This window comes from Pristiophorus japonicus, chromosome 3 (genome assembly GCF_044704955.1).
Source record: "Pristiophorus japonicus isolate sPriJap1 chromosome 3, sPriJap1.hap1, whole genome shotgun sequence".
NCBI classification, from domain to species: Eukaryota; Metazoa; Chordata; class Chondrichthyes; family Pristiophoridae; genus Pristiophorus; species Pristiophorus japonicus.
Genome location: NC_091979.1, coordinates 77,582,813 through 77,596,806, shown reverse-complemented (window position 1 = coordinate 77,596,806; position 13,994 = coordinate 77,582,813). Strand labels below are relative to the sequence as shown.

Genomic DNA, 13,994 nt, shown 5'->3' with positions numbered 1-13,994 from the left:
AGACCAATTGAACAAATACTTTGGTTCTGTTTTCACTAAGGAAGACACAAATAACCTTCCGTAAATACTCGGGGACCGAGGGTATAGCGAGAAGGAGGAACTGAAGGAAATCCTTATTAGTCCGGAAATTGTGCTAGGGAAATTGATGGGATTGAAGGCTGATAAATCCTCAGGGCCTGATAGTCTGCATCCCAGAATACTTATGGAAGTGCCCTTGAAATAGTGGATGCATTGGTGGTCATTTTCCAACATTCTATTGACTCTGGATCAGTTCCTGTGGATTGGTGGGTAGCTAATGTAACCCCACTTTTTAAAAAAGGAGGGAGAGAGAAACCAGGGAATTATAGACCGGTTAGCCTGACATAGGTTGTGGGGAAAATGTTGGAATCAATTATTAAAGATGTAATAGCAGCACATTTGGAAAGCAGTGACAGGATCGGTCCAAGTCAGCATGGATTTATGAAAGGGAAGTCATGCTTGACAAATCTTCCAGAATTTTTTGAGGATGTAACTAGTAGAGTGGACAAGGGAGAATCAGTAGATTTGGTGTATTTGGACTTTCAAAAGGCTTTTGACAAGGTCCGACACGAGATTATTGTGCAAAATTAAAGCACATGGTATTGGGGGTAATGTATTGATGTGGATAGAGAACTGGTTGACAGAGAGGAAGCAAAGAGTAGAAATAAACGGGTCCTTTTCAGAATGGCAGGCAGTGACTAGTGGGGTACTGCAAGGTTCAGTGCTGGGACCCCAGCTATTTACAATATACATTAATGATTTAGACAAAGGAATTGAATGTAATATCTCCAAGTTTGCAAATGACACTAAGCTGGGTGGTGGCAGTGTGAGCTGTGAGGAGGATGCTAAGAGGTTGCAGGGTGACTTGGACAGTTTAGGTGAGTGGGCAAATGCATGGCAGATGCAGTATAATGTAGATAAATGTGAGGTTATCCATTTGGATGACAAAAACAGGAAGGCAGAATATTATCTGAATAGTGACAGATTAGGAAAATGGGAGTTGCAACGAGACCTGGGTGTCATGGTACATCAGTCATTGAAAGTTGGCATGCAGGTACAGCAGGCGGTGAAGAAGGCAAATGGCATGTCGTCCTTCATAGCAAGAGGATTTGAGTATCGGAGCAGGGAGGTCTTACTGCAGTTGTACAGGACCTTGGTAAGGCCACACCTTGAATATTGTGTACAGTTTTGGATTTGTTATCTGAGGAAGGACATTCTTGCTATTGAGGGAGTGCAGCAAAGGTTCACCAGACTGATTCCCGGGATGGCAGGACTGACATATGAAGAAAGACTGGATTGACCAGGCTTATATACACTGGAATTTAGAAGAATGAGAGGGGATCTCATAGAAACATAAAATTCTGACGGGATTGGACAGATTAGATGCAGGAAGAATGTTCCCGATGTTGGGGAAGTCCAGAACCAGGGGTCACAGTCTACGGATAAGGGGTAAACCATTTAGGACCGAGATGAGGAGAAACTTCTTCACTCAGGGAATTCCACAGGTTCACAATTCTCTATCACAGAAAGTTGTTGGGGCCAATTCGTTAGATACATTCAAACGGAAGTTAGATGTGACCCTTACGGCTAAAGGGATCAAGTGGTATGGAGAGAAAGCAGGAATGGAGTATTGAAGTAGCATGATCAGCCAAAATCATATTGAATGGTGGTGCAGGCTCGAAGGGCTGAATGGCCTACTCCTGCATCTATTTTCTATGTTTCTATTTCTAATTTAAGCTAAATCCTTCATAAGAAATGTAATCCTAAATTTTGACTTTTATTCCCAAATTTTAGTCATGTAGTTTTTGTTTTCCACTTTCATTCAGTTCTTCACTTCTTAGCATTTGTTTAAAAGGAATGTTTGTTTTCATTTCTGAGAACACAAAGCTACAAGAAATGTTGAGAACTAATAAATTTCTGCTTGAATGGAATTAAGATTTTATTAATCTGTTTTAATGTCTATTATCTGTTCCAAAATGAATTAACGTTTGTCGTAGAAGCAATTTAAATTTTGACATCATTTCAATGTTGAATATTATTTTGAAGTCTTTGTAAGAAAGTTAGTCCCATGTTCTAATTGTTGTCTTCATTGATAATACAATAACTTTCAACAGTGGCCAGTTTTTGCCTCATTTACGTTGATGAAAATACGACTGCTATAGTTGAGTTCCCTGCAATTTGAGTTCCCTTTTTGCTTCTATTAATCTAGCACTTCACCTAATTTCAGTTATATAGGAGAGCAATACAATTAAAACTACACACCTACATTTTGGTGAAGAGACCTTGAAGGCCCCTATTGAAATGGGTTCAGAATATTACTATCCTAGTTTTGTGGCCGGAGATTGAGAAAAAATTATGCTTTTATATTGTAGACTATTGAATAAATCCCTAGTATGTCAAATGATTTTCTTGTAAGTAATTATCACAGAGGAGTGTGCTTCTCACTGAACTTCATGTAGCTTTCCTTTGAGACCTCAGAACATACTTGAAATTCCAGCGGACCCTCCTGCATAATTATACACCATGGGCTAGACTTTCCACTATGATCGCTTTCGCCCAAAAATGGAGGATATTTCTGGCGTTTGTTTTTTTTATTTTTCAGGATCGCTGGAATATCGCCCATTTTAAAACCCGCTAATTTTGCCTTTTAATTTGGGCGATAGCCTTAGCGATGTGAAATGGGTGCTAGCGATGTATTCAGTCGTGCAAGGCTGGCATCTATAGCAACGGTTGTTCTGTGCATGTGCTTTTTTTTTCAGGCAAAGAACTTTTCCCGCGATTCGGGAGGTCGCGGGTCATCTGCACATGCTCAGAAGGCAAAGGGAGGGATAGAGAGAGGTTTTTGAAGGAAAGTTTGTGGAGGCTTGCGAATTTGAAGGAATTGAGAAAAAAAGTAATCGGATAACATGGAGATGGAACATGAGGAATTGGGAGAGAGTGTTGGGGAGGTTGGAGGGAGAAGGAGGGTGAAACCATTCTCCGAAGAGGTGAATGAGGCCTTAGTTCATGAGGTGGAGATTCGGTGGGTCCAATTAACCTGGGGTGGGCTTGTGAAACCCCTCCCCTCCCCCCCAGAGTATACCAACGAATATGGGCGGATATCGCCACGATAGTCTCATTGGCAGCTCATGATAGAAGAGAGCCAGAACAGTGCCGCAAGCGCTGGAACAGTCTTGTTTTGTCCACAAGAGAAGTATTAAATTATTAAATTAATAATTGTGATGATGCACTGACTCATTAATTAGAATGTCAATCTGCCGGATTGTAATTAAGCTGGGTAATCTTGGGCAGCTTCCCTGCTAAGATTTGGACTGGGGTTGGAACCTGCGCCCTTTAACTCTAATGTTGCTGAGAAGCCTCAAACTTGAATCGATAGTATTAATTATTATTTAAATGCTTTGATCGAAAATTGGGGCCAAAGGAATGACTGGAAACAGACAGACTGCAAACACTTGGCATTTCTACTTCAAGGTAGAAGGAGAATTATTAAGTTATATCGCTGCTTGTGTACTGTGAGCAACTCTTTAACTTGGGCACCGTCTCCTTTTTGGGTTGGATTGGTGGATGGGGGCTCGACTGAGCGCTGAGGGGGCCGCTCAGCTTTGTCCAGACTGTGTAAGTCTCTCAGTCACACAGTGACCCAGCCTGGACTGGGGGAGAGCTGCCCTGGCTCACTGTCTGCCCTGGGACACTTTGGGACATTATCTCCAGCCCCACAGAATTCTCCAAGCATAGCCAGTGCCTCATGGTCCTGTCATTGCTGAGCTCACCAGCTCAGCAGTTGTCCTGATTTCCCCCCCTCCTTCGGGGATCTCCATCGATTGCAATAACCTGGCTCCCTCCCCTCAGGCGCCGAATGGCACGGCCCGTAGATGGACCTTTTCTGTGGATTGTATGTGAGAGGGTTGGTGTCGAGCATTAGTTCCTAAACACGATCTTATTAAATATTTTCTCTGAACGTAGATGTTATAACCATGCATCCATTGGATACAAACCATATTAGCATTTAACGTTAACGATGAATAGCATGTGGGGTGACTAATTGTGGATTACAATATCTGTTGTATTTCTGTAATAGTACCTAGGCAATTAGCTTATGCCATGCTCTTGTCACGCTTGTAGAGGAACATATCTAAGAATCAGGCGGAGCGGGGGCGGACCGGAGGAGGGCCTGCTGACCTTTACACATTGACCGATCTCGAGGAGCGTGCCGCAGTCTTAGGCACGCATAATCGTTTTGCCACCCGTGGTGGTGCTGATCCCGTTCTTGAGCCACGTGAGTAATGTGTAAACCAGTGTTAATTTAAAGTAATTTAATGCCATTTGATTATAATATATGAATAATGTAATGTTATGCATGCAGCTTCTGTACTCTTCTGCACTCTCATGTTAATTATATGTAACATCTCTCGTTCAAATTTATTGCTGTAGTGTTGCTCCTCGTACAATATGTCTGCGCAGCGCAAGCATTCTCAAGTCTCTCCTCTTCTATTAACCTCAATTATGTTTTCCGGCTCCCCAGGTGCAACGGGAGGCCCCTGGAGCATCACCCCAATCGCTGCAGATCGCGCTGACGACGGGGGAAGTACAAGATATGACCGAGGAGGAGGATGATGAACCGAGGAGGAGGATGATGAGCCTGAAGGGTCGTCTGTAGAACCTGTGGCCACGTCATCCTCAATGGCTGAAGTAGCTGGGCCAAGCAGCTTTCAGCAGGGCACTCCGAGTCATCCAGTGCCCACGCCGACCTGTGGAGGTTGGGTCAGCGAGGTAGGCACACACAGCGACAGGCAGATGTGAACGAGGACAAGGTGTCTCTGTCGAGGGCGAGCATCGACATTGGTCGAGAGCTCCTCCAAGCAATTGGTGGGTTAACCGGCAACATTGCCACACTATCTGCTAGAATCTCGGAAGACATGGGGCAGATGGTTGCGGCAATGCGGCGAACGGCCGACTCCGTTGATGCCATGCGGCAGGCGATGGTTTCGGGATAAGGCACTGCACCCCAAGGTACTGTACCACCATCAACTTCGACAGATGCAAGTCAGGAGGAAGCAGTTGCTTCTCACTTGGAAGAAGTTTCTTCGGAAACGTCTTCTCCTCGGCACCCTGAAGTCAATCTGCCAACGTCGCTCCTTCCCCCCCCCCCCCCCCCCCCCAGAAGCAGCCCTCTACTGCAAGACGACTTGGCCCCTTTAGCAGGGAGGTTATGATGAGGGGGTAAAGGTAGAGGAGGGATGCGTGGCTGCAGATGGGGGGGGTAATCTATTTTAATTAAACTGGTTGACTGTTCTTATTGTAATTAAAAATGTGTTGAATGTTGGGGGTGGTGAGAGGGTGTTTTTGTAGTGTTAAAGTTATTTAAAAATTATTGTTGGGTGAAAAATGTTGTTGACTGTTGGGGGTGGTGGGGAGATGGGTGTTGTAGTTTGTTTTAAAAATTTTACATCAATTGTTACATTATTAAAAATTTTTTTATTGAACTTTACAATTGTTGTGCAGTGTCTTCTAATAACGTACGGTTAAACATCAATACAAGGGTTGCAAACAATGACCAGGCCAGAATGAAACTTAACGCAACTGTAACTCATCAATGTAGCTTCACGCAAAACGTTCATTTATGAGCTGCTGACGCAACAGCCTTGCAGCTGCATAACTACCACGGGGCTTTTCCAGTGGTGTTGGGGGGTGGGGTGGGGGCATGGTTTCATCGGCAGGCTGATTGTCCTCCCCGAGGTCCTCGTTCTCCTCCTCCTCTTCTTCTGCCTCCCCTCTCTCCTGAGGTGGGCCAGCAGTCCAATCTTTGCAGTTGTTGTCCTCTCCTGAGAGCTAGGTTAAGCAACATGCAGCACACCACATTTGAACTCGGCGATATGCTTAGTGTGGTATTGTAGGTTGCCTCCTGAATGGTTCGGGCACTTCAGAGCTCCAATTATTTTTTCGATGATATTGCGTGTGGCTATATGGCTTTCGTTGCAACGCTTCTCGGCTTCTGTCTGGGGCCAGCTGGCAAGGCCATATCCTTTATCCCCCAGCATCCAACTGTGACCTTGTGGCTGACTCTCTTAAACAGAGAGACAGTGCTCTCACACAAGATGTGCACATCATGGATGCTCCCTGGAAAATATGCGTTTACTGCCATGATTATTTGCTTGTGGTCGACAATGAGCTGCACATTCAGGGAGTGGAATCCCTTTCAGTTCCAAAACACCTCTGCATTCTGTAAAGGTGCTCGCAAGGCGATGTGCGTAGTCTATTGCTTCCTGCACTTTGGGGAAGTTTACTATTGTCGAGCATCCCAAAGCACTCTCAATCTGTGCCTCTCTGGTCATAGGGAAGTTTATAAAGTCCACCCTGCGTGCGTAAAGGGCTTCAGTCACCTGTCAAATGCAGCAATGTGTGGCATGCTGAGAGATGCCGCAAATGTTGCCAGCTGAGGCTTGAAAGGAGCCCGATGCATAGAAGGAAAGAGCCGCAGTAACCGTAACCTCAACGGGCAGTACGGTCCTGATGGTGCTGGTAGGCTGCAGATCTCCCTTAATTAGCTGGCATATCTCACTGATGACATCCTTTCGGAAGCGCAGCCTTCTAACGCACATGTTATTGGACAAGTCCAGGTATGATTGCTTATCCCTGTAAATGCATTGGGTGTAATGTCTCCTCCTCCTCAGCAGTTCTCCACCTCTTTGGGCACATAATGCTCTTCAATGAACTCTCTTCCATCTCTATTCTGCAGCATGTGAGTAGCCATCAATACTGGTTGAGAAATTCCAGGCCCCATCACTATAAATGCCCTAATCTGTCTTCAAAATTCTTAAATTGTCCTCAACAAATACAATATAAACTCAAAATTAACCATAATATGATTAGATGATTAGCAAGATTCTAAAACACCCTTAAAATCACTCACAAATTACTTCAATGCTCCCATCCACTTCAAGCAGTCTTTTATTAAACTTCCTCCATACTGCCGGGTTAAGGTCAGGTGAGTGCAGCTTTTCTTGAGCGCCTTTTTGGGTGAGCAATCATTTGAGCGCAATATGGGCGAAATGCCGAAAGTCGCGCTTGCCGATAATCTGGGTGATATTTGGGAACTAGTTTCCATTATAAATAGTATTCTGGGCCTTGCATGAGTGATGACGTCATATTTTATTTTAAAAAATAGGCCGGGCGATTCAGTTCATTCCTGCATGCCGAAAGTTGTGCCGGCGATAAATGGGTGATAATTGGGCGCTAGTTTCCATTTATCATCAAATATGGGCGATAAACTGAATTTCGGCACTTATATGGGTGCTAAATGGGTGATTATGTGCCGAAAGTCTAGCCCATTGTGCATTACATCAAAAGTTGTCTTGTAACCTAATTTGGGGGTTCAGATGGCATTTATATGGTGTTTATCATCAGAATCTCTCAGAATAGTGAGTTTTTCGCTCATCTATGATACTATATCACTTTTTAACTTAGTTAAAAGTAAGCATACATGTTTTAAGAGGATCCCCCCCATCTCTCATTGTCATAGTCTGTTTGAATGTCTGCCTAACAAAATATGCAGGCCTCCATAGAGATCCCCTTATAGATGTGTATTAGGAAAGAAAAAACATGGGATTGATCTAAGGGTAAGAACTTGCTCCTCGCCATATCGAGCACTCCAATCGTAAGTCACAAGAACATTATTAATTTTCAAAACATTCAACCTTACTTTGAGGATATTAAAATATACTATGTTGAATTTAGAACTCTGTTCTTTTTATGAAGGCACTCAAAAATTGTTACAGTGTCAACTTGTTTATCATGAGGGTTGGATTTTATTTTTGTGTTACAAACACAATGGCAAGCCTGGCCCATTTTGTGAGGATCTCAGTGAAAACAAATATGGGGAACGTACTCATTTTGTGTAGTAGTAAATTTTGTTTTGAACTGTTCATCCATATTACATATGTATAAGCATTGATGTGGGTGGGATAAGTCATTTCTGGTAGACACTTTTTTCCTAAAAATAGCATGCTCTCATTTTTTCTCAGTTTTAAGAATTTGGTAATGTGATGATTTAAGGCACGTGTTTCATCTAATGAAGAAAAACAAACTGCAGGATACCTTAAACTTAAAAGTATTTAATACAAATAAAACAGTGATGTAATACCTATACGTTTTATTTTCTGTTTTACAGACAAATGATCTTGTAGTGAGTTTGGATAATGATGATCAGCTTATTTTAAAGGAGGCAAGCACACTGAAAGAAGCAGGAGTGGGTAAGTGATTAGAAATTCTCTTGATTTTCTGACACATTGTGCATATCTGTATATTTTATGTTTCTGTGAACATACGATTGTATGAATGTAGCATTCTAAATGGATTTCTGATTGGTTTGTGGTTAGCAAGAGCCAAGTTGATCTGAGAATCACATGCAACAAAAAGCACAAAGCAGTCATTACACTTTCACACCAGAAGTTGAAATAACTTAACCATTTAAATGTAACAAGCATGTCCAAATTCTGGTTCTAACTGAAATTTTGACTAAGTTGAAGACCAGGCCTGGCACGTGGACAAGTCTGGAACTAAGATGAAGCCCAACCCAATTTGCTAAAATAGTGAAGATAAAATCTTCCCATGATGTTGACAAGGTATTGTACAGTAAATGTAAAGTAGATAGTTCTTTAGGGAGCAGGTAGAATGAAACAGATCAGTGAAGTTATTTTTACATCAATAATCTAAATTAAAATTGAATACCTTAAATCCATCTATTGGGATGAGTTGTAGATTACAGGACAAAATGTAGATTTTCAAATCAAATCAAATTTCAGGTTGTTTATATAATCTAAGATTGTGAATGCTGTTTGTTCTGAATTCCAGTGCTTAATTGTGCAGCTGATTTAAGATTTATGGACTGTATTCATTTAGATTTCTGCAAGACACATTGGAATGGGGTCCAAATGGCCTGTTTCTGTTCTGTAAATATTGTGTATGTAGTAGTTATAATTTTGTTTTTACAGTCAATTTATATGTCCAAATTGCATTCAAGATGCAATATTTAACCCGTGAATTTGACAAAATACATTTCATTTTTTTTTTCAAATTAATGAATACAACTATCAATATAACAATCAGCCAAATAACACGGATACAAAAGTGCTTTTTCTCCAAATTGTATTTAGTTAGAAGTCTGAACCTAGCTCCCTAATGGCTCAGTTGGTAAATGCACTTCTCAGTGTGGAATTCAGCAATACAGACAATGAAGGTTCAATCTCCAGTCCATGTTGAGTTGGCTGACTGCTGGGGCAGAGTTAGATGTTCTACAATTTGTTTCAACACTCCTGTAGATGGAGGGGGGTGGGGAATCAGCTATAAGGGTCCTACTTATTGCTGTCTATTGTTTCCTGCTGGAAAATGTCGGAAAGTGTGAGGTCATCCACCTTGGGGGAAAAAAAACAGTAAAAGGGAATATTATTTGAATGGGGAGAAATTACAACATGCTGCGGTGCAGAGGAACCTGGGGGTCCTTGTGCATGAATCCCAAAAAGTTAGTTTGCAGGTGCAGCAGGTAATCAGGAAGGCGAATGGAATGTTGGCCTTCATTGCGAGAGGGATGGAGTACAAAAGCAGGGAGGTCCTGCTGCAACTGTATAGGGTATTGGTGAGGCCGCACCTGGAGTACTGCATGCAGTTTTGGTCACCTTACTTAAGGAAGAATATACTGGCTTTGGAGGGGGTACAGAGACGATTCACTAAGCTGATTCCAGAAATGAGGGGGTTACCTTATGATAGATTGAGTAGACTGGGTCTTTACTCGTTGGAGTTCAGAAGGATGAGGGGTGATCTTATAGAAACATTTAAAATAATGAAAGGGATAGACAAGATAGAGACAGAGAGGTTGTTTCCACTGGTAGGGGAGACTAGAACTAGGGGGCACAGCCTCAAAATACGGGGGAGCCAATTTAAAACCGAGTTGAGAAGGAATTTCTTCTCCCAGAGGGTTGTGAATCTGTGGAATTCTCTGCCCAAGGAAGCAGTTGAGGCTAGCTCATTGAATGTATTCAAGTCACAGATAGATAAATTTTTAACCAATAAGGGAATTAAGGGTTATGAGGAGGGGTGGGTAAGTGGAGCTGAGTCCACGGCCAGATCAGCCATGATCTTGTTGAATGGCGGAGCAGGCTCGAGGGGCTAGATGGCCTACTCCTGTTCCTAATTCTTATGTTCTTATAAAATTCAGAGACATGATTTACCTTTCATTTATCAGGACTCGAAAGGTTAAATGCAGGTAACTTTCCTCAACGGTTACAATTTTGAATCAAACACAGTTTGTACAGTATTGCAGATAATCTCCATGTCTCTCCGTTTATTTTGCAGCCCATGAAACAGAAATGGCTTGTTTTAAGAAAGAAGATTATGAAACATACAAAAAGAACCCTGTAGTGGCCTGGTGATGAAAGTAATAAGATTATATGTTAAGTTTCTGAAACAATTTTAATGAGCTCAAGTATCACATTCTGCAGAATATGTTGAAATTGCTTTTGACAAGAATGCAATAGAGAAGCTCATTTAAATAATTAAAATTAACTTTTAGTTTCTTTCCTGTTAAAATGTTGACAGTAAAAATGTACATTTTAATTTGGCTGGCCTAATTGTGTACTCCTCCAGTATATTTTTGCCAGAGAACGTGCTGAGCAGTAGCGATGTACTTTACCCACAATAATGGGAGAAAATCGGAAGGCTATTCACCTGCTCGTGATTGGTTGAGGCAATATTGAAAGGCCAGAGAGCAGGGAGTCTTCGTACTTTCTATTGGGAATGGTGGGATGGAACTCTGAATAGTTGAAACTAGCAACTACTTTTTTAATGCTCTGTTATAAATTATGTGAACATTTTGTTTCAAATAAATGGATATAAAGTTAACTTATGGCTCTTTAAATTTGTTTATAGTGTAAGTTTATTTGATGGCTGATGTAAACATTGTCAGGTTGGGATCACAGTAAAAGTTTCTAACATTAGTGTAAAGTTTTTTTGAATCATCTCCATCCCCACTACCAGAGAAAGACACAACTTTCATTTATGCAGCACCTTTCACATCAAGACATTCCAAAGTGCTTTATAGCCAACAAATTATGTTTGAAGTTTATTCCCTTAATTTATGCAAAGACAGAAGTCAAATTGCAAGAGAAATTAATGATTGGTGCTGGATGAGTGAGAACTCTGGTCTTCTTTGCATTGCATACAGTTGGTGGAAAATATGATGGTGGGTGCCTGATATGCTTCTGCATTTTGGACATTCACTTACCATGTTATCGGGTGCTGAGGCCTCGGAGACACTCAGTATGAATAAAAGAATAGTGGGAATGTGTACATTAGCTGTGTGCAAAGCTAATTAGCCCCTTGACTTTAATTTAAGTGAACTAATTCCCTCAGTGGCGGGAGTGCCTGGCCTACTTGTTGAAAGGGAGCTGCTATTAGGTAGGGGGTCGGTGGGGAGGCAAAGGAATAAACATCCCTGCCCAGTGTCCCCTTTTGTCTCTCCCTACTGGACAGTGGATTATAAAATAACACTATACACAAGACAATTGAAATTCTGACTAAGAAACCAATTTAAACCTTTATCTTCTCAGGTTCTCCCACATATTTTATTCTGGACGGTTTTGATCAGGTTTAGACAATGTGTAGCATAGATGGTCGGAAAAACAATTGGACCACTCAAGTAAATATTTAGGTAGGTCAATTGCAAAGCATTCATGGTGGTCCAAAAGATCTGAAGCAGAGAAATTCTTTGCACCTTGCCCCTGTTTAGAGATTTGCCATCCATTATTTTTCAGCTGAAGCTGGGCTGAGAATCAGCACCCAAGCAACTTGCCCTCCATTGGAGGAAGTGAAAGAGACCAGTGACTCCTGGTGCTCGTGCTGCATCATGAGTCATGCCCAGTGTACCACAACATTTTTCAAATGAGATGACTGTTACCCAGTGAGGTCAGTTCACGTATGCAGGATGCAGTATCCAATTTGAGATGTTGCAGTTACACACAGCTATTTTTTGAGATTGGCTGTCATCAGGCGCAAGCACTGAGTGGAATATACCCAACTCATCTATTCCACCTCCTCCAATGGAGGGCAAGTCACTTGGATCTGGCTTGGGTGCTGGTTCTCAACCCAGCTTCAGCTGAAAAAGTATGGATAGCAAATCTCTAAAAGGGGCAGGGTGCAAAAAAAAATCTGCTTCAGATCTTTTGGATCACCATGAATGCTATGCAGCTGACCTTCCTAAACGTCTACTCGAGTGGCCCAATTGTTTTCTTACCATCCACGCTATACATTGTCTAAACCTGATCAAAGCTGACCAGAAGCTTAGAAGATAAAGATTTAAACTATTTTCCTGTCAGAAGTTCAATAGTCTATTGTATAATGTAATTCTATAAAATATAAGCATACTCGTTTTTAAATTAAATTATATTTTGCCCGTCAGAAAAAAAATTGGGACATTTTGTAGACTTCCACTCTGATCATGCAATTTAATGATTGTGACGATGCATAGCTGTGACAGTCAAGTTTTTAATTTCTTGAACTGGAATACTTAGTTGCCGCAATGCACTATACCAGCTCAGACATTAACCTATTTGGGATGGAAAGCTCTGGGATTTGAACCTATAATCATTTCAGGGAATTGGATATAAATCAGTGAACTAACATGTATTTTAAAGACATATTTAATAATCCACCAAGGTGCCCACAACACTTAATGCTTAATTTGCAGTATAAATTGTAGAATGTTAACAGGGCAAAAACTAGGGTCCTAAACTTAAGGAACGCTAATTTCGACGACGAGGCACGAATTGGCTAGAATAGACTGGCAAATGTTACTTAAAGAGTTGATGGTGGCTAGGTGATGGCAAACATTTATAGATCACATGCATGAACTTCAACAGTTGTACATCCCTTTCTGGAGTAAAAATAAAACAGGGAAGATGGTTCAACCGTGGCAAACCAGGGAAATTAAGGATAGTGTTAGATCCAAGGAAGAGGCATATAAATTGCCCAGAAAAAGCAGCAAACCTGAGGACTGGGAGAAATTTAGAATTCAGCAGAGGAGGACAAACTGTTTAATTAGGAGGGGAAAAATAGAGTACGAGAGGAAGCTTGCCGGGAACATAAAAACTGACTGCAAAAGCTTCTACAGATATGTGAAGAGAAAAAGATTCATGAAGACGAACGTATGTCCCTTGCAGTCGGACTTGGGTGAATTTATAATGGGGAACAAAGAAATGGCGGACCAATTGAACAAATACTTTGGTTCTGTCTTCACGAAGGAAGACACAAATGACCTTCCGGATGTACTAGGGGACCGAGGGTCTAGTGATAAGGAGGAACTGACGGATATCCTTATTAGGTGGGAAATTGATGTGATTGAAGGCCGATAAATTCCCAGGGCCTGATTGTCTGCATCCCAGAGTACTTAAGGAGGTGGCCCGAGAAATAGTGGATGCATTGGTGATCATTTTCCAACAGTCTATCGACTCTGGATCAGTTCCTATGGACTGGAGGGTAGCAAATGTAACACCACTTTTTAAAAAAGGAGGGAGAGAGAAAACGGGTAATTATAGACCGGTTAGTCTGACATCAGTAGTGGGGAAAATGTTGGAATCAATTATTAAGGATGAAATAGCAGCATATTTGGAGAGCAGTGAAAGGATCGGTCCAAGTCGGCATGGATTTGTGAAAGGGAAATCATGCTTGACAAATCTAATGGAATTTTCTGAGGATGTAACTAGTAGAGTGGACAAGGGAGAACCAGTGGATGTCGTGTATTTGGACTTTCAAAAGGCATTTGACAAGGTCCCACATAAGAGATTGATGTGCAAAATCAAAGCACATGGTATTGGGGGTAATGTACTGGCATGGATAAAGAATTGGTTGGCAGACAGGAATAGAGAGTCGGGATAAACGGGTCCTTTTCGGAATGGGAGGTAGTGACTAGTGGAGTGCCACAGGGCTCA

General features: G+C 41.7%; 1 protein-coding gene across 3 annotated transcripts in view; it reads left to right on the top strand.

Annotated features, from left to right (window-relative positions):
- c3h2orf76 (chromosome 3 C2orf76 homolog) overlaps window positions 1-10,911 on the top strand; it is a 36,180-nt gene extending 25,269 nt beyond the window's left edge. For all 3 annotated transcript variants that reach the window (XM_070875464.1, XM_070875466.1, XM_070875465.1), the window contains exons 5-6: window positions 8,186-8,267; window positions 10,366-10,911. In XM_070875464.1, the coding sequence (XP_070731565.1) occupies window positions 8,186-8,267; window positions 10,366-10,442 (159 nt within the window). In that variant the 3' untranslated portion in view covers window positions 10,443-10,911. The remainder of the gene's footprint in view (window positions 1-8,185; window positions 8,268-10,365) is intronic.
- Window positions 10,912-13,994: the final 3,083 nt, after the last annotated feature.